Consider the following 27,366-nt stretch of genomic DNA (forward strand, 5'->3'; position numbering starts at 1 on the left):
ATGGTAGAACAGAGTAAGTTGCTGCTTGGCAGGCCAACAGTAAGTACATTTTCTGTAGTGGTTTCTCTGTTTGTTGTTACAGAGAGACAGGGGTCTTACTTTGTTGCCCAGGCAGGGTGCAGTGGTGTGATCATAGCTCACTGTGGTCTCAACTCCTGGGCTCAAGTGATCCTCCCATCTCAGCCTCCCAAGTAGCTGAGACTAAAGGCACATGCCTTAAAACTTGGCTTTTTTTTTCTTTCCTTATTTTTTAGGGGTGAGGTTCTTGCTGTATTGTTCAGGTTGGTCTTCAACTCCTGGGCTCAAGTGATCCTCCCTACTCAGCCTGTTGAATAGCTGGGACTACAAGTGTGAGCCACTACGCCCAGTGGTTTTCTGTAGTGTTTAATTAATTTGGATCTTTTCCTGGTCTTAGCAGGAGTTTCTCAGATAATTTCACACCATCAAAATAAATAAATACAGCAAAGTTCTCCTGAACTCCATACCAGTTGTCACTCAAAGAAGATAATTGTTTCAGGCCTTCATTGATTTCCTTGGAATAAACAGTGAAAAACTAAGAAAGACAACATATTACACTAGTATAAGAGATGATGGGCCGGGCGCGGTGGCTCACGCCTGTAATCCCAGCACTTTGGGAGGCCGAGGCGGGTGGATCACGAGGTTGAGAGATCGAGACCATCCTGGTCCACATGGTGAAACCCCGTCTCTACTAAAAATACAAAAAAGATCAGCTGGGCATGGTGGCGCGTGCCTGTAATCCCAGCTACTCAGGAGGCTGAGGCAGGAGAATTGCCTGAACCCAGGAGGCGGAGGTTGCGGTGAGCCGAGATCGCGCCATTGCACTCCAGCCTGGGTAACAAGAGCAAAACTCCGTCTCAAAAAAAAAAAAAAAAAAAAAAAAAAAAAAAAAAAAGATGATGGCTTTAATACCCCTTTAAGAGTTTTAGGGGGATCTACTTGTCATGCTGCAAGAAAAGCAATTTTCCTCGGCTTCTGCTTGTTACTAAACATGCGTTGCTACATTGTTCTTTTTATTTTATGTATTATATTTGGCCAATCATTCAGCAGATACTTTACTGAATATTGGTCATCTGCTGGACACTGTTTTGTTTTTTTTTGTTTTTTTTTGTTTTTTTTTGTTTTTTTGAGGCAGAGTTTCACTCATGTTACCCAGGCTGGAGTGCAATGGCGCGATCTCGGCTCACCGCAACCTCCGCCTCCTGGGTTCAGGTAATTCTCCTGCCTCGGCCTCCTGAGTAGCTGGGATTACAGGCACGCGCCACCATGCCCAGCTGATTTTTTGTATTTTTAGTAGAGACGGGGTTTCACCATATTGACCAGGATGGTCTCGATCTCTTGACCTCGTGATCCACCCGCCTCGGCCTCCCAAAGTGCTGGGATTACAGGCTTGAGCCACCGCGCCCGGCCTTGGACACTGTTTTAAGTTATGAGGATATAGCTGTGAACAAGTCAAAGTCTGTTCTCATGGAGCTTAGAGTCTAGCTGAGGAAGGCAAACAGACAGATACATATCAACTGGAGATAAATGCTGTGAAGGAAAATAAAACTGGGTGTGCTGAGAGTAGGCCATTATTTGTATATGCACATATGTATACAGTTGGGTGTATACGTATATATGTATATGTGACACATATATATGTAGTTGGCTAGGGAAGGCTACTCTGATATGGTCACATTTGAGCAGACTTGCTGTTTGAAAGTTTGAGAATAAGCATTATTGGTAGGGAGAAAAGCAAGTGCAAAAGGCTCTGGGCAAGAGTATAGTTAACCAGTTTGAGGAACACTTAGAGGCCAATATACCTGGGGCAGAATGACCAGAATGGAAGGAGGAGATAGGTCAGACTAGGGCCTGATTGTGTTATTTATCCCTAGGAGTTAGCCTCTCAATGGGGTAGACCATAGGGTAAATTAAAAATATGTTGCATTAGAGGAACGTTTACTTTTATATATTTATTTATTTTGAGACAGAGTCTCACTCTGTAACCCAGCCCGGAGTGCAGTGGCGTGATCTCGGCTCACTGCAACCTCCACCTCCCAGTTTGAAGCAATTTTCATGCCCCAGGCACCTGAGTAGCTGAGGATTGCAGGCATGTGCCACCACACCTGGCTAATTTTTTGCATTTTTTAGTAGAGACGGGGTTTTGCCATGTTGGCTAGGCTGGTCTCAAACTCTTGGGCTCGAGTGAGAAAGTTTACTTTGACTTTGGTTTTAACGTATTGGAACTTTGAAAAGTATGAACCTGAGCTTCCCAAGTATTCTTGTTTTTGAGTTAGAGTCTCACTGTGTCATCAAGGCTGGAGTGCAATGGTGTGATCTCAGCTCACTGAAACCTCTGCCTCCCAGGCTCAAGTGATCCTCCAACCTCAGCCTCCAGAGTGTCTGGGGCTACAGGTGCGCACCACCACGCCTGGCTAATTTTTGTATTTTTAGTAGAGATGGGGTTTCACCGTGTTGGTCAGGCTTGTCCCTGAGTTCGTGGTCCACCCATCTTGGCCTCCCAAAGTGCTGGGATTACAGCCAGGAGCCACTGCGCCTGGCCATGTTGGCTAGGCTGGTCTCAAACTCTTGGACTCGAGTGAGAAAGTTTACTTTGACTTTGGTTTTCATGTATTGGAACTTTGATAAGTATGAACCTGAGCTTCCAAAGTATTCCTTCTTTTTGAGTCAGTCTCACTCTGTCATCTAGGCTGGAGTGCAGTGGTGTGATCTCAGCTCACTGAAACCTCTGCCTCCCAGGCTCAAGTGATCCTCCAGCCCCTGAGTGTCTGGGGCTACAGGCACATGCCACCATGCCCAGCTAAGTTTTGTGTTTTTTGTAGTGACGGGGTTTCACCGTGTTGCCTAGGCTGGTGTTGAACTCCTGGCTCAAGTGATCCTCCTACCTTGGCCTCCCAAAGTGTTGGAATTACAAGTGTGAGCCACAGTACTGGGCCTCAAAGTATTCTTGATCCTAGTCTATTCCTTAAGAGTATGATGTACTTGTAAAAAATTGAAACTCTGTAGGAAGGTTTAAAGAGCATAACTCGTAGAGAAACATACTACTTTCTAAGCCTGTCTTCTTTCTTGAGATTAAGTTTTCCCTCCTTTAACAGGACACCTTACAGGAAAACATGAGAGACATTTCTCCATCTCAGGATGCCCACTCTATCATAACCTCTCAGCTGACGAATGCAAGGTAATTGTGTTCTCATTTATTCAACATACACTTATTGAGTGCTTACCATTTGCCAGGCACTTTGCTAAACACTGGGGATGCAGTGGCCCACAGGAAGGGCAGGGTCCTTGTTCTTACATTGTAGTGGAGGAAACATAAAAAACAACTGTGGTTTTTATAACAAAAGTAGTTAAACAGGCAAAAGAATTATATGTAATCAGTGCTTTGAAAGAAACTAACAAGGAGATTATGAAATATTTGGAACATCAGCCACTAGTGCATTGATATTTTCTATTGAAAATTGGCTTTGAAAACTGCTAGGGACTTACTCCACTACGGACTAATTTGCATAAATATGTGATCTTAATATTTATGCATTCGGTTCTCTTCTGATACATCTGTGAAGTCATTTTGCTTTTAAAAACTTTTCATAATTCTTGTCCCCTTTTCTGTCCATTTCTGTGAAATACTTTTTGTTACTCTCAGTCACACCTACTCTTGGCTAATTTGTCTTTTAAATTCTGGAAACATAGCTCCTAAATAACCTTTGGGATTTTGAAATAATGTATTTAAGAGCAGAGACTCAGATCCTGTTTTGTATGTTCCTGTGTGGGCTGCTGTTCCCAAGGATGGAACCAAAGATCTAATTATGGGGAGGCAAGAGTGGAAAATGCTATTAATTAAATGGATTGCTCTGGTAGTATTGGACAGGTTATCTAAGCTGGTTAGATCAAAGTATTATTGTTGTTTTTGTTGTTATTACTTTGATAATGAGGCCAGGGTCACAGGTTTATTCCTGTCTGAGCCAGTTTCATTCTGAGGAAAGGTTAGATTCCTTAGCTGACATTGATTTTCCTTGAGTCAGGAATTTTTTCTCTTATATACAGCTAGACCACAGGGGTGAAAGTTTCTTTTGTGTATTTAGTCTTTCAGCCAAGTAGTACCTTCCATGCTTACATGGATTTTAAGGTCTATGACCCTACTCTTATCTTTCTTCATTCAAATGTTTTTATAAGCAGCAGTTTCTTCTGCTCTGTGTAAAAATAAGTTGTAGGTCTTCCCATTAGTCTGGGACTAAATCAAAACAAAAAAAACTGCCCATATCTGTGTTAAAAGCACGCAAGGCTTCTAAGGTACTTCCTTCTCTGAGAATAACTGCGATCTCTGCTTTCTGAGAGTTGTTCTCTACCACTTGTCTTTAAATATAATGATCTGATACCATGGATGGTTTTACAGAAAAGTCTTCCAGAGATGTCTATTGCTTTTGAAATTGTTGGTTTGTAGCAATATGAACATTAAGCAGTTTATTTTAGAAAAAGAAAAATTTCAGTTTGGTGAAGAAAATTCCTACAGAAGGAAAACATTTCTATCCTGAATTTATCCTCTTTGTTCCCCCTTCTTTGCAAGGGGCATTAGGCTCAGCATAGTCCATCTTTACTACTGGAACATGTGCATAGAGGAGCAGGAGAATTTCTGAGATGATATATTTTTATTACATATAGATCCTTAAGTGGAAAGATTAGACAAATTCCCCACATTTATTAACAGCTCTAGTGTTTTTGAAGAACCTGCATATACACGATTGCTCTTGAGTTTCCCAGGACATCCTTGCAATAGTGATGTTACTATTTGTATTCAGTCATATATTTCTATCGCTGCTTGTGCCAAATACAGGTATCTGAGGATTTAGTGAATAAAAGACTGCATTTAAGGAGCACATGTTCGCATAGGGGGCGGCAACGTAAGCCTTCAAATTAATAAGTAATTTTGTGCAGTGATAAATATTGTGAGGAAAAAAAGATGAATGATACAGAGAGTGACTGTTTTTGGGGGTGAGGATAGGAATAGAATGCCTTTTCCCAGGGTCGTTCTGGAAGACCTTCCTGAGGAGTTGTCATTTGATCTGGGATATGGATGATGGCAAAGAAGCAGTTGTGTAAAGATCTAGGAGAAAAGATACCTAAGTGGAAGGAACAGCAAGTACAAAGGCCATGAGGTGTGGTTAAACTGATGGGTTTGAGAGGCTGAATGCAAGTAGGTTGTGTATGGCTGGATCCAGATCACAAAGGACCTGTGGACCTTGGCACAGGAATATATTTTTGTTCTGATAGAATGGGAAGCATTTTGGGGCTTTAAGAAAGGCACAATAGGATTTTATGCACACTTTCTAAAACTGAAGGCTTGCTAATATAGAGAATGGAGTGTGGGGACAAGAGTTGATGCAGGGTAGGGTGGTTGGGAGATTGCGTGGAAGTTCAGGCAGTAGTTGGTGGCCTGGACTAGCATTGTATGGGCAGAAATTCTAAGACTAGGTTGGATTCAGGATACGTTTGAGAGTGGAGCAACATGTTAGCCTTGCTGATGGATTTGATGTGAGGTGTGAGAAAAGAGAAGAATCTAGGATAACATTCAAGTTGTTGACCTGATCGGCTAGTCAAACAGTATTTTCATTTATTAATATTGGGAAGATTTGGAGTAGAGCAGATTTGTGGAGAAATGCCAGTTGTTCTGTTTTGATCATGCTGAGTTTTAGTGGTGAAGTGGAATAAGCAGTTGGATGTCAGTTCCCGATTCCTAGATTATGAAGCAGAAACTATTGAAAGCTGATGTGATTTCTCTGAGGTCACGTAACTACCGAGTTAAGGATCCCTGGAGACTTGAACCCAGGTTTTCTTTTCTTTTTTTTGAGACAGAGTCTTTCTGTTGCCCAGGCTGGAATGCAGTGGCGTGATCTCTGCTTACTGCAACCTCTGCCTCCTGGGCTCAAGTGATTCTCATGCCTCAGCCTCTCAATAGCTGGGATTACAGGTGTGCACCATCACGCCTGGCTAATTTTTGTATTTTTAGTAGAGATGGGGTTTCACTATGTTTCTAGGCTGGTTGTGAACTCCTGGCCTCAAGTGATCTGCCCATCTTGGCTTCCCAAAGTTCTGGGATTACAGATGTGAGGCACCACGTGCGCTGAAACCCAGGTTTTCTATTCTTTTTTTTTTTTTTTGAGATGGAGTCTCACCCTGTTGTCCAGGCTGCAGTGCAGTGGCGTGATCTCGGCTCAATGCAACCTCCGCCTCCTAGGTTGAAGCAATTCTTCTGCCTCAGCCTCCCGAGCAGCTGGGACTACATGCGCCCAGCATCATGCCCAGCTAATTTTTTGTATTTTTAGTAGAGATGGGGTTTCACCATGTTGACCAGGCTGGTCTCAAAGTCCTGACCTCAGGTGATTCGCCTACCTTGGCCTCCCAAAGTGCTGGAATTACAGGCATGAGCCACCATGCCCAGCCCAAACCCAGGTTTTCTAATGTTTTCTTTGTACTTCCTTACTCTATTCTTGAACTTCTTCATGCTTTTTCTTATTTATTATACTTTGGGAAGAGTCCAGGCTCAGAGTCATCAGGCATGATTAAAATATTAGTGATCCCATTATTTAGCTGTGATCATTTCAACTTCCCTGATTCTGTTATTGGCTGAGAAGGCAGAATGTGAAGCTTGCCTTATCTCTTTCTTGTAGAGATTGTGATAATAGGTGTAAAGACCCTTTGAAAGTAAAGTATGACATAAATTCAAGGCATTATTGTTGTATTCTTATGCTTTAAGTCAACGTAGTCTTAGAAGCAGGTGGATTTATTGACGTTGTTGATGGTTGCAGGTGAGAGCACAGAGCCGGGATAAGCAGATAGAAGAAAGGATGCTGTCTCACAGGCAAGATGACAACAACAGGCATGCAACCAGGCACCAGGTATGGGCCTTGTGAAAGCGCTGGCCATAGTTTGAGGTCCATTTCTTGGATCTCCTCTATAATTATCTTCAGGCATATCTGTGCCTCATTTCCTGTGGTATTTCTTCAGGATGTAAACTTAGAATCACGTTTGTTTTTCAAATAGTAAATTTTCACAAAGCAAACACTTCTACCTCATGAATGAGGGAATCATGCTATCTATAGTAGTTGTAGTAATAGATTATTGTGATTATTCGAAAGACGACACTTGCTGCTTCATTTCCTCACTTTGCATCTTATTTTAGACTATTGTAGCTTGCTTTCAGACCTGTCCACTCTGCTAGCACCTTCCTAAGGCCACCAATAACTTCTCAGCATTTGACACTTATTGTCTGTGTCATTTTTCTTCTACTCGTTTCTTCCCTTGGTTTGTAGGAAGCATCCTGGCTTGGTCCTAATCCTCCTCCTGCCCCTCTGAACATTCGTGCCACATTGTTTGCGCTTAATTCTTTGCTCTTCCCTAAATGGCTTTGGTCTTTACTCTTGCTGTTTTCCTGCCTGGAACGCTGTCCCTCTACTAAGAAGAGATTGTATTTTCTTTCAAGGCCTGTGCAATTCTCAGCTGTTGTGGGAATTTTTTCCAAATTCTCTCCCGCTGTTACTGAATTTCTTCCTCATGTATTCCCTTTGTAGTGCTCTCAAAATGTCAGCCTTTGTCACATACTATATTTTGTTCATCATGTAGGTGTCTGTTTTTGCAGTTAGATTATTGGTGGAAAGCAGAGATGTATGGTGATGAGGAAGAAGTTTGGCTTTGGAGCCAAACAGATCTGAATTTGAATACTGATTCTGTAACTCTAGCTATGTTGTCCTGGGGAAGTCAGCTAACCCCCCTAAACGTTACTTGTTTGTTAATAAGCAGAGGTGAATAATGCCTACCTTGAAGGACAGTCAGCTAAATTATGTGTGTTAAATACCCAGTGCTTGGCAGGTAAAGAGCACCCCGTGAGTGGTAACTACACTTTCTTCCTTGTCTATCTTGGGTTTTATTCTTTTTTTTTTTTTCTGAGATGGAGTTTCACTCTTTTTGCTCAGGCTGGAGTGCTCACTGCAATTTCCACCTCCCAGGTTCAAGCGATGCTCCTGCCTCAGCCTCACGAGTAGCTGATCATGCCACCACTCCCAGCTAATTTTGTATTTTTAGTAGAGACGGGATGTCATCATGTTGGCCAGGATGGTCTTGAACTCCTGACCTCCAGTAATCCACCCTCCTCAGCCTCCCAAAGTGCTGGGATTACAGGCATGAGTCACCGTGCCCAGCCTTGGGTTTTATTCTTATTCAGTTTTTCTATTTAAATGAATATATGTAATGAAGTTTTATACCACTGTTGATCAGATCCATTAGCATTAACTGGAAAACAGTAACCATTCTATATCTATAAATGATTAGTTGAAATGATCTTAATTTTATTCTAGCTGCTTTGGTAGAGATGTCCATCCTTGGTTTATGTTAATATTAAAATAAGTTTGTATTTCTGAACCTATATTTAATTGGCAGTAAAGGTAATGGGGTGATGAGAACCTGATTTAGAATTTTTAAATTGCCATATTCATGAAAAAACTAGCCAGGCCTGGTGGTACACACCTGTAGTCCCAGTTACTTGGAAGGCTGAAGCAGGAGGCTGGCTTGAGCCCAGGAGGTAGAGGTTGCAGTGAGCCATGATTGTGGTGTTCCTAGCCTAAGCAACAGAGTGACACCCTGCCTCAATAATAAAAATGAATAAAATAAAATTGCAATATGATTTGCAGTGTGGCTAGAACATTTCTGTCATTTTTTTCTCTTTAAAATTTTTAAAACATTTTGGTACTTTTTTATTTTTATTTTTGAGATGGAGTCTCGCTCTGTCTCCCAGGCTGGAGTGCAGTGGCATAATCAGCTCACTGCAACCTCTGCCTCCTGGGTTCAGGTGATTCTCCCGCCTCAGCCTCCCGAGTAGCTGGGATTACAGGCACGCACCACTACGCCCGGCTACTTTTTGTATTTTTAGTAGAGACAAGGTTTCACTATGTTGTCCAGACCTCAGGTGGTCTGCCTGCCTCGGCCTCCCAAAGTGCTGAGGTTACAGGCGTGAGCTCACTGGGCCTTGGCACTTTCATTTTGAAACTTAGCTTCATAATGAGTTTTCTAGCGAGCTTTTCATTTTCTCCTTTTTCCTTTTAGGCACCAACGGAGAGGCAGCTTCGATATAAGGAAAAAGTGGCTGAACTCAGGAAGAAAAGAAATTCTGGACTGAGCAAAGAACAGAAAGAGAAATACATGGTGAGGAAAAGTTAAATATTTAATGAGCATGAGCTCAGGCTATATTTGATTCCTTTTGCTTTCTGAGCTTCTGCCTTTCAGATTTGCCATTTAGTATTCTCTGCATGTGACTACCAAGTGACTCCTCTATGGCATTTAAAGTTTATTTCATCCCCAAAACTTGAGTTGTTGAAAGTGGAAACAGGAGGTCTTGGGAAAATGAAATACAATTAGAATTTATATTAAAAAAAAATTGACCCTCTAGTTGTTCATAAATTTTACTGTCATCTTAAAGGATCAAATTTACCCACTAGAACACATGCCGTGGCACTGGAGATATCTGAAGAAAAATATTCAAGCTTAATAGTAGGCTGCTTATTTTAATGGAAAAATAGATTTCCTCTATGATTAAAAGGTATTAATTGGGTGAATATTCTATAATAGATCTTCTTGTAGTATTTTAACATTTTTGTTCTAACTTTAGAAGTGATGTACATTTGTAAGAGAATTTAGAGTAATTAAGCAAAGTGTGTGGAAGAAAACAAATCCTATGACTTAAAAATAGCCAGAGTTAGTGTTTTTGGATATATCCTAGCTTTTTCACAATCCCTTATTTACATAATTAGCTTCTTACTGTATGTAGCACTTTAGATTCTGTCTTTTCACTTAAACATCTTTTTTAGGAAAAGATTTTATTCTAAATGTATTAATACATGCTTACTACTGAAAATACTGAAAATGTAGAGAAGAAACATTCCAATAAAAAATTGTTCTTCGAGATAGAAACCACTGCTTAACATTTTGATGTGTGTTCTTTCAGTCTTTTTCTTTTTTTTAAAGCATTTATTTTAAATTTTAGATAAGGGGCTACATATGCAGACTTGTTACATAGATCTATTGTGTGTTGTTAAGACTTAGGCTTCTGATGATGCTGTCACCCAGGTAGTGAACATAGCACCTGAAAGGTAGTTTTTTGACCCTTGTCCCTCTCCCCCCTTTGGAATCCTCAGTGTTTAACGTTGCATTCTTTGTGTCCCTCTGTACCCAGTGGTTAGCTCCCACTTGTAAGTGAGAACATGCTGTGTTTGGTTTTCTGTTTTTTTTTTGTTAATTTGCTTAGGGTAATGGCCTCCAGCTGCATCCATGTTGCTGCAAAGAACATGATTTCATTCTTTTTTATGGCTGCTCTTTTAGGCTTTTTCTGACATTTTAATTTTTTTTTTTCAATAGAGTTGGAATGTTTTCTTATTTAGCCATTAGAATAGATTCTTAAATGTAGGGCTTGTGAAGACTTAGAGTATGGTTTCACTGTGACAAAAATATGCCAGACTATGTATAGTTGACCCTTTGTATCCATGGATTTTGTTCCCGTGGATTTAACCAACCACGGATCAGAAATATTTGAGGGGAAAAAAGTGTGTGTGTGTCTGTACTGAACATGTACAGACTTTTTCTTGTCATTGTTTATGAAGTAGCACAGTGTAACTGCTATTTACATGGCATTTACATCACATTATAAGTAATTAAAGATGATTTAAAGTATACTACAGGATGTACCCAGGATGTAAAATATTACATCATTTTACGTAAAAGACTTGAGCATCCATGGATTTTGTTATATACAGGGAGGTTAGGGGACATTCCTGGAACTGGTACCCCAGGGATCTCAAGGAATGACTATATTTACTTTTTTTTTTTTTTTGAGACAGAGTCTGACTCTGTCACCCAGGCTAGAGTACAGCAGTGGTGCGATCTCAGCTCACTGCAACCTCTGCCTCCCCAGTTCTGGGTTCAAGTAATTCTCCTGCCTCAGCCTCCCAAGTAGCTGGAATAATAAGCGTGGGCCACCACACCCAGGTGATTTTTGTATTTTTAGTAGAGACAGGGTTTCACCACGTTGCCGAGACTGGTCTTGAATTCCTGAACTCATTTGCCCACCTCGGCCTCCCAAGATGCTGGGATTACAGGCGTGAGCCATTGCGCCTGGCATGTATTTACTTTTTTGATAGTCATCACTGTTTTAAATGATAATTTTAGGAATAAGTGGACATAGGCCAGTGTGTGATGGGTCGTGGGGTGAATTTGTAGTTAGACCTTTACACCAGACTCTGTTAGTTTGTAGAGTGAGGACTTTAGTAGTGGGCGATAGGGTACCAGGTTGTTTGCTTGTCCCAGTCTTGTTCACTGTTTCTATCTGCAGACTGGTTAGAAGTGTAATAAGACAGTGATACCACATGTTGAGTGATGAGCGCTCGGCACTGTCGTTGTGATGTGCCTTTGATCTTCGTTAACAGTCCAGGATGATCAGTGGTATTTCCCCTATTTTATATACAGGAAAAATAAGACAGAGAGGTAATTTGCCCAAAATCATACGGGTAGAAAATGTCTGAAGTAAAAGTTCCTGAAATTTTTAATCTTAACAGACAACTGCTTTTCAGTAATTTGGGATAGGTTATTAGGGTCCAACCTCCCTGATGAAAATGCTGGCTAGGATTTCTCAAGCTTGTTTTCCCCAATGTTCCTCAAACTAGAAGAAATAACTAACGCTTTGAACCCAAATCGTAGATGATGGAGCCCAAATTTAAAAAGATTCACTGCAGATGGAACCAGATTAACCAGAAAAAAATTTAATAGGGATAAAGATGCTGATGAATGATGTCTTCATATGCTAATTTATGTGTGAAATCCATAATGTTTTCCTGGGATACTCCATCCACTCCACTTAACTACCATTATCTCCTATTCTCTGGATGGGAGGTGGAGCCTCGAACAGAGTGGGAAGGGCTAAAATCAAAGATTTAAAAGGGAAGTTTCCTTTGTAGAATTTCTTTCCTGGAAAGGATTCTTGTAGTGACCGCCATGGTAAGATTGGGAAATTATTTAAGATTGGATTATTTTCTTGCTTTTAATTTTCTGTGGCTTTTCCCTGTTTTATTCTTGCTTGATATTTAGAAAGGCTTTTTTTAAAGAGTCCAGCCTATTTTTCCTATACATGTGGACTGGAGTTTTAAAGTGAGAGTAGTGCGCCTTCTGCAGACAGTGTAGCGGTGGCTGCGGCAATTCAAGTGAAAGAAGTTACAAAGGACTGCTTCATCCAGCTGCCCCTGCCCCTCCCTTCCTACAGATCTTTTCAGTCTAAACTCTTAGACACTAAGGCTTAGAGAATCTGGTTTTTGTTTGTTTTGTTTTTAAATCGGGGAGTATCCACCAAAGCTCCTTCCAGATTTCAGGATTCTGGGAATTTGTAGTGTCTCTGGGTTTGTTGTACTTTATTTATTTGTACTGTCATGCACATTTTTACATGAAGGAACGGAGGCAGAGTTCTGATCCTCGAAGTGCATCCATTTAGAGACAGAAGAATGAAGCTCCCTTCCAGAGATGTGGGAGCATTTCCTCTCCAGATTCACTGGGGTGGGTAGTGGGAATCTTCTGCATTAACCTGATAAGTATGTCTTGTGCTTAGTCCCTAGCACCTAGTATGTAGGCACTAAATAAAATGGTGGTATGGTTTGCATGGATTGAAATAAAGTTCTTAGAAACAGAGAGTATCAGAGTATCATGCTCTGGTTATTTTCCTAGGAACACAGACAGACCTATGGGAACACACGGGAACCTCTCTTAGAAAACCTGACAAGCGAGTATGACTTGGATCTTTTCCGAAGAGCACAAGCCCGGGCTTCAGAGGATTTGGTGAGTATTAAAACCTCCAAACTGAAGACCACTTGTGAAAGGTGCTTAGAACTGCCAAGAAAAATGATTGCAAATCAGTTTGATGGGAATTAAGTGTACCTTGCTTCTTGAATCTCTTTCCCTGTCTCCCAGCTGTCTCTTTGGAGACTGGCCTTCCCATTCAGATTTAAAACAAATCACCCCTCCTCCTTTCCTTTTTTTGTTCCCTCCTTTCCACCTCAGCTCCTGGAAGTACCAGTTTGGCTAGAGCTGGTGAGGCTGGGTAAGACAGAAGGCTCCCCTTTGTCTCAGCTGGGCAATTTGCAATTCTGAGAACCTGTAGCCTAGGAGAGACTCATCTCTGTTGTTTTCTTAATCCCAACAGGAACTCCCCTTTTGCAAGGTTTCCTCTGCACTAAGAATGAAAATAGCAGTGAAGGGGAATAATGGAAAAGGCTGTTGTCAGATGTTTTAGAATTAGTCTTTGACATAGCCAAGTTTGATACATTGGTTTTCCATTCTGATCTTTATTTAGAGCTAGTTTATACTGAGTTTTGCTGTCCTAGGCAGAATTTTTAACAATTTTGCTTGAAAAAAATTCTGGTGATTGAGTTTACCTCTGATATAACAGATTAAATGTGTTCAGGGAAGCTCAACTTTTAAAGTGAATCTCATCTCCACCCACTACCCCCTTGTATTTAAAAAAAAAAAAAATTGTATCGAATACTAGACCTGTTGAAAACTTGGTGGAGGCAGGATATGCTGGCTACCCTTGGCTGGACTGGGCGGTTGCTGATGCTGGTTTTCCCTATCCTGTTCCTAAATGCATGGAGTATTTCCTAGGCTAACCTTTCACAACTTTACACCTGTTGTGCTTACAAATTATGATACTTTTGTAGCCAACTCAGCATATCCAAGGAAAAAAACGTTTTTTTTTTTTTTTTTTTTTTTAGAGAGGGGCTTGCTCTGTCGCCTAAACTGGAGTGCGGTGATACTATCATGGCTCACCGCAGCCTCGACCGCCCTTGCTCAAGTGATTCTCACACGTCAGCCTCCTGAGTAGCTGGGACTACAGGCATGCCACCACACCCAGCCCGAAATACTTTCTATTTCCTAGAGTTTAGATTCCAGAATTATTATGCATCATTTCAAAAATAATTTTTAAAGGGCCTACTTTTTTTTCTAAGTGACCATTGTAGATGTATGTCATAGAGATTCATATAGTTTTATAAAAGCTTCTGCAGAAGCTTACTTTAAGGCAGATTCTAAGTCAACATTTTGTTTAGCTTTAGAATACTTTATACGGGTTAAGAGTTTGTATCTGTGATGACTTTCTTGATAATTCAGTTTGGTCTGGGATGATAAAAATGAAGTTTCCAAGGTCTCATTTTGGTGAGGCCCAGAATGTGGGAGGTAGTGGAGAAACCCCCCCTTTTGAGACCTGTGCTCTGGGCAGTATGGGTAGTAAGTTTTCGATATGCCTGCCTGATTTTTCATGTAGCTGTCTTTAGTGTAAATTCTCATGAGTAGAAACCAAATCTGTCTGATTTTTTTTTCATAGCCTAGCATGGTGGCATGTACACATGCTTTTAAAAAGAAAGGTATTGTTTATTTATTTATTTATTTTTTAAAACAGTCTCACTCTGTCTCCCAGGCTGGAGTGTAGTGGCATGATCTCCTTTCACCATAACCTCTGCCTCCTCGGTTAAGTGATTCTTCTGCCTCAACCTCCCAAGTAGCTGGGATTACAAGTGTTCGCCACCACACCTGGCTAATTGTTTTATGTTTAGTAGAGATGGGGTTTTGCCATTTCAGCCAGGCTGGTCTTGGACTCCTGGCCTCAAGTGATCTGTCCGTCTTAGCCTCCCAAAGTGTTGGATTACAGGAACCACCGTGCCCTGCCTAAAAACAAAGATAATAAAGTCTAATCCTCCTTTGACCTTTGATTTCTTGGCAATAGGAGAAGTTAAGGCTGCAAGGCCAAATCACAGAGGGAAGCAACATGATTAAAACAATTGCTTTTGGCCGCTATGAGCTTGATACTTGGTACCATTCTCCCTATCCTGAAGAATATGCACGGCTGGGACGTCTCTATATGTGTGAATTCTGTTTAAAATATATGAAGAGCCAAACGATACTCCGCCGGCACATGGTGAGTTGTCTTGGGTTCCTCTGCTTTGACCGTGATGACAATAAGCTGTAGGATCTCTAGATTTCGCCATAGCGATGACATCTATTCAGGCACCTTCTCGGTGTTCCTCAGCAGTAGGACGAAGGCATAGGAAATGGAAGGCCACAGTTCAAGGCACAGTGTAGAGCCTGAAGCATGGCTGGTGCTGGGTGCCCCCCAAAGCAGCTGAGGGCCCTTACCACATCCTGTCACGTACATCTTCCTGTCTTTTGTTCTTGCTGCCTACTCCTCTGCATTTCCTGCTTGGAATATGAATTACTTCTGCCCACAGGCTTTGTGTGTACCAAACTAGATGAAAATACAGACTTCATTAGGCAGAGCAGGGACAGCATGGCTCACCTTTATATCCCTAGCAACTAGTGTGGACAGCTGATACCCAGGAAACATGTGCTGAGTAGGTACTACCTTAATATTTAAGGGAGATCAGCCTGGGTTATGAAAGTAGCAGAATGGGTCCTTTGGTGCCTTACCCTCTTTTTCCTAATAATCTATTATTTCCTAATGAATCTGTTATTGTTGACAAATATGTTTACTAGATTTTTTGCAGCTTAAAAAAAGAAGCCGTTTTTTTCCCCCTGTGTTACAGAATACAGAAGCTTTGTCTTAAGGGGAATTTCTGCCATGGAGCAAGGATGGGGAGCAGGGGAAGGAGTGGAGATTAGATTGGCCTTTCAGACAGAGAAGACTTTTTTCATTCTCTTCTTCTTCTTCTTCTTTTTTTTTTTTTTGAAATGGAGTCTGGCTCTGTTGCCCAGGCAGGAGTGCAGTGGCACGATCTCAGCTAACTGCAGCCTTCGCCTCCTGGGTTCAAGCGATTCTCCTGCTTCAGGCTCCTGAGTAGCTGGGACTACAGGCATATGCCACCATGCCTGTCTAATTTTTGTGTTTTTAGTAGAGACACGGTTTTACCGTGTTGGCCAGGATGGTCTCGATCTCTTGGCCTTGTGATCCACCTGCCTGGGCCTCCCAAAAGTGCTGGGATTACAGGTGTGAGCCATCGTGCCAGGCCCTTGTTCTTATAATCACAATATAATTTGGCTCTAAGGCCTCTGGGGTGTCTCTTTTTTCTTCCCCTTCCTTTTTATTTTCCAGGATTTCTATATGCTGAGCAGGCGTCTTGTGATTTCTGTCGTTATACTCTCCCCACTTTGGTTGGTGATACTGCTTTTTTATGTTCCCAGTTCAGGAGCACATGGTCTGTAGGTTTGGGGCCCAGAACTGTTGCTTTGACTCAGGTTCTCCAGGCCCTGGCATACTTGACTGCATGGGGCTAGAGAGGATTAGCAGGGACTGCTAGAGATACCAGTACACAGGGAATAATGGGGTCAGAGTAGGGGCACTGACAGATGGCAGTCCATGGAGATAAAGTAAAATGGTTTTACTATGTGAAAGCAAAGCTGGTGTTTTTATTGATGTGAACTGCTTATCATTTATGCCTTTTTTTTTCCTTTTGTTTCTGGTTAAGTGACACTAACCAATGAAATAGCCAAAAGGGCAAGAAATAGTAGTAGAAGGAGAATAACAAAGGATCTAAATAAATCTGAGGATCAAATAAACATTCTGAGTATTTGAAAATCTACTGTATTATATGCTTTAAAAATCAGATTTCAAGAAATACCTATTTTACCCATGCCTGTTCTGATTCCCATTGCTTCAGGTGTGATCACTGAAATGAAATGGGCTTCCGGCTTGGCTTCTGTTTCTTTTCTTTCTTTTTTTTTTTTTTTTTTTTGAGACGAAGTTTCGCTCTTGTTATCCAGGCTGGAGTGCAATGGCGCGATTTCAGCTCACCACAACCTCCAACTCCTGGGTTCAGGCAATTCTCCTGCCTCAGCCTCCTGAGTAGCTGGGATTACAGGCACGCGCCACCATGCCCAGCTGGTTTTTTGTATTTTTAGTAGAGACGGGGTTTCACCATGTTGACCAGGATGGTCTCAATCTCTTGACCTCGTGATCCACCCGCCTCGACCTCCCAAAGTGCTGGGATTACAGGCGTGAGCCACCGCGCCCGGCCTTGGCTTCTGTTTCTAAACAGATAATAATTGTTGCATTAGTTTGGTTATTGTTGGGAAGAGCCAGCATCAGTAAAGGGGCAGAGATAGGAACAAGCTACAGGTGGAACTTTCTTGTAGGGATTCCAGTTAATAATATTTGGGTTTACATGTGACAAATTGGAACATGCTTCTTGAGTTGACAAAAAGAGCCACAGTAAAACTGCTTACTAGAAAGTGTTTCATGGGCCAAGTGCAGTGGCTCACATCTGTAATCCCCGCCCTTTGGGAGGCTGAAGTGGGAGAAGTGCTTGAGGCCAGGAATTTGAGACCAGTCTGGGTAAAATAGTGACTCCCTATTGCTTCAAAAACAGTTTTAAAAATTAACTAATCAGGCATGGTGCTGTGCACCTATAATCTTAGCTACGTGGGAGGATTTTTTGAACCCAGGAGTTCAAGGCTGTAGTGAGCTATGATTGTGCCACTGCAGTTTGGCCTGGGTGACAGAGGAGACCCTAATCTCAAAAAAGTTTTATATATCTATACTTTCAAACAGCTTTTTTTTTTTTTTTTTTTTTTTTGAGGCAGTCTTGCTCTGTCACCTAGGCTGGAGTGCAGTGGTGCAATCTCTGCTTGTTGCAGCCTCCACCTCCTGGGTTCAAGCAGTTCTCCTGCCTCAGCCTCCCAAGTAGCTGGGATTACAGGCATCTGCCACCATGCTTGGCTAGTTGTACTTTCAGTAGAGATGGGGTTGGCCAGTCTGGTCTCAAACTCCTGACGTCAGGTGATCTGCCCACCTCAGCCTCTCAAGTGTTAGGATTATAGGCATGAGCCACGGTACCCGGCCTTATACAACATTTTAAAATGTAAACTTTTAAAAGAATTCACCTACTTAACAGCAGATGATTGGCTGGCTGGCTGGCTGGCTGGTGGGCTGCATTAAAATAATTAGCACTTGAGGCTTGAAGAAAAGGGGGTACTTTGTGCCCCCTTGTGGCCAAGTGACCCTAGCTTTCTGCTGCTCAGCCAGGCTGGCTTGCCTTTTTTTTTTTTTAAAGTCACAGGACTTTCTCTTCATTTCCTTATGCAACAAAGGGAATGCAGTTGCAGGGGAGAAGGGCTGACAGGTAGTGGTGCATGATTTTTTTACCATTGTGAGTGGGTTTTCTAATCTGAACAAAGAAGACCATAATGATTAGGTGGTAATGAGAAGTTGGGTAAGGGTGAGAGTAAAGTACTTAGCCACCCTAAGCTTCTGGAAATAAGCTGCTTAAGAATTTCCTGTTGGCTTGAGGCATTTGGTAATAAGCAAAGGTATTCTTATTTATTTGGCCTTTATGTAGTGGGTGATTTTAATCTCCTGGGCTAAAGCAGTGCCAGAATGTAATCCAGAATACTTAGTTCCAGATTGCTATAAAAGTGTCATAAATATATTCAAATAACTGGAAGCCTTTGTTTTATGGAAAAAAAAATCTCTGTTTTGCTGTATGTTCTCAGCTTGTCCGACTGTCCTGTAGTTCGTTAACCAGAGTTGACTTGTTACTCTTTTTCCCTTTTGAGGAGCAGTCTTGTTGGGAGGCTTTGGTTTCCTGATGTGAATTTCATTGTCTTGCAGGCCAAGTGTGTGTGGAAACACCCACCTGGTGATGAGATATATCGCAAAGGTTCAATCTCCGTGTTTGAAGTGGATGGCAAGAAAAACAAGGTAAAAAGTGGTGACTTTGGAAAGGAATTGTAATGTATTTTCAGAGGTTTCAGAAGAAATGTATTTTGTCTCTGTTACACCTTGTGAGGACGTTTCATTAACAATTATGGTATGTTTGTGAATTTTAGGCCTTTATCTGTCTAGAAGTCAGTGGCCCACACATGAACTCTGTTTCTCTCTCTGCTTCCAGATCTACTGCCAAAACCTGTGCCTGTTGGCCAAACTTTTTCTGGACCACAAGACATTATATTATGATGTGGAACCCTTCCTGTTCTATGTTATGACAGAGGCAGACAACACTGGCTGTCACCTGATTGGATATTTTTCCAAGGTAAGCAGAATCTGGAGATGAAGAAGCCAATGGCCAGAGCAGGGTGATCGATGTTGGCAGTCGGGGGCTAAAATCACCGACAGAAAGAAGCTGTACTCTGGGCATTGATGACACCCCTTCCCTTAAATAAATTTTTTACGAAAGGCAAACACATGTATCAAAGATTGTTTAATGAAAATGCAGTTTTTATTAAAAGCTCTGGTTCATTCATTTCTAGAATTGTGGACTGGAGCTGCCTATTAGTGACTGGCCAGAGCCCTCCCTAGTAACCCACAAGCCCACATCTTGGTAGTCAAGCCAACTCTCCTGGCTTTGCCTGCCTCTGTGTTATTAGCTTAAAACAATCAGGCTAAAGGAATATACTCCTTTAGCCTGATTGTTTAGCTGGCCTCCTTCTAGCACGGTCCCGTCTGTGATTAACACCACTGTGCCTTTTAAAGACCCAAGGCCAGATTTTTTCTTTCTTTCTTTTTTTGAGACAGAGTCTTACTCTGTTGCCCAGGCTGGAGTGCAGCGTCATGATCTTGACTCACTGCAACCTTCACCTCTGGGTTCAAGTGACCCTCCTGCCTCAGCCTCTTGAGTAGCTGGGTGCCTGCCACCAAGCCTGGCTAATTTTGTGTGTGTGTGTTTTGTTTTTGTTTTTGTTTTTGTTTTTGTTTTTTTTGAGACGGAGTTTCGCTGTTGTTGCCCAGGCTGGAGTGCAATGGCACGATCTCGGCTCACTGCAACCTCCGTCTCCTCGGTTCAAGCAATTCTCCTGCCTCAGCCTCCCGAGTAGCTGGGACTACAGGCGTGCGCCACCATGCCTAGCTAATTTTTGTATTTTTAGTAGAGACGGGGTTTCACCTTGTTGACCAGGATGGTCTCGATCTCTTGACCTCGTGATCCACCCGCCTCGGCCTCCCAAAGTGCTCGGATTATAGGCGTGAGCCACCGCGCCCGGCCTTTTGTGTGTTTTTAGTAGAGATGGTGTTTTACCATGTTGGCCAGGTTGGTTTCAAACTCCTGACCTCAAGTGATCCATCCGCCTCTATCTCCCAAAGTGCTGGGTTACAGGTGTGCACCACCGCACCCGGACCAAGGCCAGATTTTGTTTATGACTTTTAGTGTAACAACTTGATTGAAATATAAAATTCATACACCATAAATTCACGTACTGAAAGGGTACAGTTTAGTGGTTTATAGTGTATTCACAGAGTTGTGCAGTCAACCCAGTTTGCATTATCCTAGAAAGAAATTGTTAGCAATCACTCCTATTTCCACTCAACCCCTCTCAGCCCTTCTGTCTCTATACATTTCCCTATTCTGGACATTTCTTATAAGTGGAATCATACATCTTGATTTGGTTCAATGTGATTGCTTTTTTTACCCATTGCAGAATGGGGACCTACTGTGTTTTTTCCTTCCCTTTTCTTCCATTAGGCAGCTCCTTTTCAAAAATTGCATTTAACCTTCTTGCCCTGCTCTGTGGCTGTCAGGAACCCAGAGTCAGCTCCCTTAAAATGAGACTAGAGGTCTCAGCTAGGGAAATCTGGGATGATTAATGGCTTTAGCCATAATAAAAGGTGTGGATATAACAGCTGTGCACCTTACAGCCACTCCTTGGGACTGGTTAGCCAGGTGTTTTGCAAGCAACCTTATTTTGTATCTGTGGAAGTGCTGAAACTTTTGGTTTCAAATCCTCACGACATGTTCATCTGTTTGCTCTTGATTTTAGGAAAAGAATTCATTCCTCAACTACAACGTATCCTGTATCCTTACCATGCCTCAGTACATGAGACAGGGCTATGGCAAGATGCTCATTGATTTCAGTAAGTGAAACTGCTAAGTCATAAGTTCCGCAAGGCAGGGACCATGTGAATATTGTTGTTTGTCTTTTTGTCCTGTGGTCTCTGCATTCCTGGAATGTAGTGGAGGTACGTGGATATTTAGTAAATGAATGAACAAGTAGGAAAAACTTGTTCCTTGTTATTCTGAACATTGGCAGACTGAACATTGTCATTCTGCCTGATATGCATTGAACATTGAAAGAATACTGGACTCCTACTTAATTAGTAGGAGGTACAGAGGATGATAAAGTAAGCTTTTTAGGATTATCCCAGTTTTCGATTTTTAAATAGCACATGAATGCATGAGGCTTAAAAATCTGTTCCTTGATGCTAGGGATTTCACTTTTGTAGGGACTTGTCTAGAGGTAATATATATACCCGATGGACTCTTTGTGTAATATACTCTGCCCTCATTAATTGTGGATTCTGTTTGTGAATTTGCTTACTCACTAAATTTTATTTGTAACCCCAATCAGCCCTAACATTTTTGTGGTCATTTGTGGACATGCACAGAGCAGCAAAAAATAAAGAGTCATGGATGTGCACATTCCTGGCTGACTTCAGAGTTTCCAGCTCTTATACTGTAAACAAGTTCATTTTCACTCTGTTAGTGCCACACATTCTTGGCCTTCTGTTGATTGTAAATGGCCCCTTGAGTAGTGCTGATGTGTCTGTTGCTCATCTCAGGAATACTGGTGTACCTTATAGTGGTTAGATAGGTTTCTTCAGGCGAATTACAGAGTTGCTGGCAGTGAGTTCAATGTTAATGATATCAACAGTATATATTAAATGAGGCATTTTTAAACAGAAACATAAAATAAGGCTATATATTTATAGTTGACCAATATATGACCAGAGGCTTGTAGGAACCCAGCCCTTCCTGTATTTCCCCTAGGAGCAGCGGTTCAGTATTCACTAAGTCAGGGTTCTTGGTGACTTTCTAAAACACGACTGCTGAGAATAACAAGGCTCCACTGTATGTTACTCCATGTCCACGGTCATAGGACATGGTATATTTTAATCAAAATTGGAATTCCTAGAATTAGCCTTCCAAGCCTTCTTTCATTTTTAAGCCACCTGAGAAGAGATGAACTGGGAGGTGGCATAAGAGGGGAACTCTGTATCTCTGAATAGGTAACACCGTTTTTATAAACTTGATTATTATTTTAAGCATTAACAAAAGTAGAATAAGAGTATAATAAACCCTCCTATACCCGTCACCCAGCTTCATTAATTACAGTTTTATTGGGGGCTAATCTTGTTTTACCTATATTCCCACCTGCCATTATTTTGATATTTCTGAAAGATAAGGCCCATTACACCTTAAAAAAAAAATCTGCTTCATAACATAGGCTTAATGGATTAAAAAAAAAAAAAAGTCCTTCATATCATAAATTGTGATACTCAAATTTCCCTGGTGTGACTTTGTTCTTTTTTAACAGTACTATTGAGAAATGTGACTCAAAATTCACTTTTAGTCTAAAACTTTCCACTCCCATCTTTTTCTTCCTTGTTGTGTTTTTGTTAAAGAAAGCAGGTTAGTTCTAATAGGGTTTCCCAGATTATGAACTTTGTAGACTGCGTCTCCATAGTGTTGTTTTGTATATTTTTGTATAAATTGAATTTTAGGTGTTTAGACTTCACATCTAGCGGCCTTATCATTTGGGCTTTCTTTTTTTTATTTATCTTTTTTGAGACAGTCTTGCTCTGTCACCCAGGCTGGAGTGCAGTGGTGCAATCTTGGCTCACTGCAACCTCCGCCTCCTGGATTCAAGCGATTCTCCTGCCTCAGTCTCCTGAGTAGCTGAGACTACAGGTGCGTGTCACCACGCCTGGCTAATTTTTTGTATCTTTAGTAGAGATGGGGTTTCACAGGATGGTCTCAATCTCTTCACCTCATGATCCAGCTGCCTCGGCCTCCCATAGTGCTGGGATTACAGGCGTGAGCCACCACGCCTGGCCCATCATTTGGGTTTTCTACATCCCCCACTATCTCATGGGTGGTACTGAGATAATCTGTTCTTACCATTCCAAGATTTAAAAACCACATAACGAAGTGGCTTCACATTTTTGTTTCCTGTCTCCCTTGTTCTCAACACACACCTACAGAGAATCATTGTTATCAAAATGATTTATAGTGAAGCCTTCCAGAGTTCTTTTAGTGCCTGTTACAATAGTGCCCTCCTTATCTTTCGTTTCACTTTCTGCAGTTTCAATTACCTGTAGTCAACTGCGGCCCAAGAATATGTGAGTACAGTACAATAAGATATTTTGAGAGACAGACAACCTTCACATACATTTATTACAGTATATTGTTATAATTGATCTGTTTTATTATTCTCTTCCTGCACCTAATTTATGTTAAACTATGACAGATATTTATTGATAGGAAAATACATAATATATATAGGATTTGTTACTCTCCAGTTTTGAGCCTCCACCAGGAATCTTGGAACACATTCCCTGTGGATAAGGGGGATCTACTGTGTCATGTAAATGCAAGTACACATTCTTCTTTTGTTTATACAAAGGTGGTGTACTGTACTTAATCACACAGTATTCCATTGAATGGCTAAACCCTAATGGAGTAGACTGTGCTTCTTAAACCTTCTTTCATGTTGGCACACTGTTTTTTGCTATTAGGATAAGATCCAGTGTTGCTAGAAAAAGTCTATATTTGTTCCCTGGCAGGTTATTTGCTTTCCAAAGTTGAAGAAAAAGTTGGCTCCCCAGAACGTCCACTCTCAGATCTGGGGCTTATAAGCTATCGCAGTTACTGGAAAGAAGTACTTCTCCGCTACCTGCATAATTTCCAAGGCAAAGAGATTTCTATCAAAGGTTGGTTTTTGTCTCCTTGGAATGGTTGACGGTTCAAGCGGTTTACTCTACTGGATGTTGTGTTTCCCCTGAATATGAGAATGGAAGCCTCACTGAATGTGGACCACTGCAAAACCCTCACCAAAGTTGCCTAGCAAAGCATTTGGCCCCTGGGAATAGTTATTAATTGGCTTCTCAAATCTAGAGTTCCTAACACTTTAATTCTTATAAAAGTCAAGAAGAAAAACTTCAGGTCTTTTGGTTCATCTTTCTGAGAAAGACATCCCTGTGTGTTTATGCAAGGGTGGAAGAATTTAGTTTGATCTATATTTGACCCTGATTTCTGAGGGGGCAATAGTAGCTTCTTGCTGTAATGTTCTTCTGTAGTTATTTGAACTGGTCAAATGAATGCTTTGTAACCTCTAAGCAGATTGGGTTGAGTACAGAAGATTCTGTCCATTGGATTTCCTTTAAGGAAAAGTAGACCTTGGTTGGGGGACACAGGGGTGGGAACCTGCACTTTGGCCAAGTTGTCAGTAGCTCTTCTGTTTCAGAAATCAGTCAGGAGACGGCTGTGAATCCCGTGGACATTGTCAGCACTCTGCAGGCCCTTCAGATGCTCAAGTACTGGAAGGGAAAACACCTAGTTTTAAAGAGACAGGTAAGGTTTTCATCAGTGTGCTCATTGCTGGATGTCCCTCAAGGCTTAGCAGAGCAAAGTAGGGGTCTTAAGACTCAAGAGAATCTAACCTTAAAGGAGTTCCACTACACGGCCCTTTTACTGGGTCTCATTTCTGTAGCTGGCAGTGATGCCTGTGTTGCTTTATCAGCATCAGAAGCTTTTGGTAAGTTCCTGTCTCAAATTTGGATGGCACAAGTGAAGCAGCTTTATGTTGTACAGCACTTCTGTCACTGGATGATTTTCTTAGGTGGAAATTGCCCATCTTTAGTGGAATCTTCACAAATGCTATCTCAGCTCATGCTCACTTCTAATTTTTTAAATTATTTCACACATACAGTAAAGGTAGGTGAGCGATGATTTTCATTTCTCACTGAGGGTGAAATACAAAGAATGGATCAGGTAGGAAAGCAGTTTGTTATAAGTTAAAAGATAGGGTTTTTTTTTTTTTGAGACGGAGTGTCAGTCTGACACCCAGGCTAGAATGTAATGTGTGATCTTGGCTCACTGCAGCCTCCGCCTCCTGGGTTCAAGCCTTTGTCCTGCCTCAGCCTCCCGAGTAGCTGGGATTGCAGGCACCTGCCACCACCACGCCTGACCTATTTTTTGTATTTTTAATAGAGACGGGGTTTCATTATGTTGGCCAGGCTGGTCTCGAACTCCTGACCTCGCAATCTGCCCACCTCGGCCTCCCAAAGTGCTAGGATTACAGGTGTAAGCCACTGCGCATGGCCAAGATAGTATTTTTTTATACCCTAATATGTTGCTAAACTTTGGCAGTCTCTTCTTGGCTGTTAGTTATTTTGGAATCTATGTAAAGGCATTTGAGTTGAAAGTGTATAATATTTTTTCCCATTGTTCTCCCCCAGGACCTGATTGATGAGTGGATAGCCAAAGAGGCCAAAAGGTCCAACTCCAATAAAACCATGGATCCCAGCTGCTTAAAATGGACCCCTCCCAAGGGCACTTAAAGTGACCTGTCATTCCGAGCCAGCGAACCCCGGCAGTAGGAATCCGTACCCTAGGGATCTGTCTGTCATTTCTGTTGCTCTTGTGATTGGCAAGTACAGTATCCTTTGGGAAAGGCCATCCCCCTCAGGACTGTCCTGGCTCCGACCTTCATGTACACTGCAGACGCTGGTTCTGAGGAACTGTTGTTTCGGCCTCAGTGAGGTTGCCTGAATGGGATCTGTATTAGACTTGAATGCAGATCTCTCAGCACTGACCCAAGGAGTTCTGTTATGGTACTGTACCTGTCCAGTCACTGGTTCTCTCCTCATGTCCTCTCGCCCCATGAGGTTGTGTTGTGTCTTCTAAGCGTGGTACTAGTGCTTGCTGCCTGGTCACCAGACCTCCAAATATGGCTGCCACCACCAGGACCTTTCCAGTTACTCCTAATACATGTGTTCTATGGAGGGGCAGGGAAGAGGTGGCACTTGTGAGTGTGTGTGGATTAGGAGGGGGTCCATTCACTTTGGGCTTCATCTTGCTTTAAATTTCTTTCCTTCATTTTGATTGAGAGACCTCTTTTTGATCAGTATCGGGCTAAACAGAGCCAAATACTTTTGAAGAGCTTCCCAGGGACTAGTATATAATTTATCTGAATGAGATGGAGAGAAGAATGAAGTGGTGGTTCTGTGTTTGAGTTCACCTGTGGGCAGTGGGCAGTGTCTTGGTGGAAGGGAATGGATACTTCTTTTTGCCTCACCAGTAAGTACCCTCTAGTAAGAGTTTCCTTCTCTCTTTACTTCCAGTCCCTTTGTATGTTTGCAGGTGCCAAAGTCATATCCAGTTCTCCCTTTCCTGCTACATGCTAACTGGTTAATTATACTGCAGAAACCTTTTCATCTGTACCAGTCCTGATGTAGTACATCTGTACTTCCATGTAAATTGCACTGATTTTGTCTGAATGCCCTGGGAGAAGTTGAAAATGATTGAAAGTGACTTCTGTATTTCAGCCCATGACTCAGCAAGGCAGAATGGCCACCCCTGCCAAGGTTTGCTTCTCTTTCCAACAGTGCCTCACCCTCCCTCTAGGATTAAAGTGCTTCTGCCCTTCCACGAACTCCTCCTCCATTTCCTTTTTGGGATTCGTACCATCCTTCTATTCTCTGGTCTTCTATTTTTGGTGTTGTTTAAGTGAAGGAAGAGATGTTCCCTCTAATTTCTCTCTAGTCCATTATAACCTGCTATCTTGGGGCAACTTTTGATGTATGACATGTCACCCTTCCCAACTGGGTCTCCTGCAACATACTGTCTTCATGTGGAGCCCTCACCGCAATCCCTGACTCTGGTCATTTGTGCCTTTCTCTTGTCATCTCTGTACACTACTTATATTCACTGTGGTTTGGGGGAGCTAATTTTAAGCATGTTCAGTGGCAGCTCCCCTCCAGTTTCAGTGTCACTGTTAAAATTTATCCAAAAGCAACTTCACTGGGGGTTTTCTTAAGGGGTAAAGGCCTTTTACAGAAGCTAAACCCTTCCCCACGTGGTAGAATGTGCTCTTCTGTATCTACTCCTCAATAAAGCATGTTCTCTGCTCAAATCTGTTTCATCTGGGGGCTCTCATTTATATGTGAAAACGGTGCAGACGATCTGCAGCTTAGTAAATGCACTTGGGATTTGCTTTCCCTAAAAGTAAACTCTTAAGGGATGGAATGTTTTACCCTGTAATGCAGGCTGTCTATAAAGATCAAAGGAGTGCTCACTCTGAGCTTGTCTAGATGGTGGCAAAACTTTGATCTGCCTCACTTTGGTTCTAGCTAATCAGTATACGTAGCCATGATTAGTCAGTATTACCCGTCCTTTCACTAAGTGCCATTTTTCTCTGATTTTCGGGGCAAAAGAATCAATAGGAAGTTAGGATATGTGGGGGAACAGTTGATGCCTGTGGGAGATGGGAACAGACAGCCCTTCTCATCTCCAAGCTCATTCACCAGTATTGAGCAGTGTCACTGCTAAT

General features: G+C 41.9%; 1 protein-coding gene across 2 annotated transcripts in view; it reads left to right on the plus strand.

Annotated features, from left to right (window-relative positions):
- The window catches only part of KAT7 (lysine acetyltransferase 7), a 37,964-nt gene extending 11,015 nt beyond the window's left edge, over positions 1-26,949 (plus strand). The window contains exons 5-15 of one of the 2 annotated variants that reach the window (XM_032279947.1): positions 3,114-3,196; positions 6,822-6,911; positions 9,112-9,210; positions 12,769-12,879; positions 14,819-15,010; positions 18,656-18,745; positions 18,936-19,076; positions 20,797-20,890; positions 23,600-23,746; positions 24,280-24,386; positions 25,274-26,949. In XM_032279947.1, coding sequence (XP_032135838.1) covers positions 3,114-3,196; positions 6,822-6,911; positions 9,112-9,210; positions 12,769-12,879; positions 14,819-15,010; positions 18,656-18,745; positions 18,936-19,076; positions 20,797-20,890; positions 23,600-23,746; positions 24,280-24,386; positions 25,274-25,375 — 1,256 coding nt within the window. In that variant the 3' untranslated portion in view covers positions 25,376-26,949. The remainder of the gene's footprint in view (positions 1-3,113; positions 3,197-6,821; positions 6,912-9,111; positions 9,211-12,768; positions 12,880-14,818; positions 15,011-18,655; positions 18,746-18,935; positions 19,077-20,796; positions 20,891-23,599; positions 23,747-24,279; positions 24,387-25,273) is intronic. The other variant, XM_032279948.1, reaches the window with a different exon arrangement.
- Positions 26,950-27,366: the final 417 nt, after the last annotated feature.

The sequence above is a fragment of the Sapajus apella genome, unplaced genomic scaffold (assembly GCF_009761245.1).
Source record: "Sapajus apella isolate SASKATOON/1434 unplaced genomic scaffold, GSC_monkey_1.0 scaffold12, whole genome shotgun sequence".
Classification (NCBI taxonomy): domain Eukaryota; kingdom Metazoa; phylum Chordata; class Mammalia; order Primates; family Cebidae; genus Sapajus; species Sapajus apella.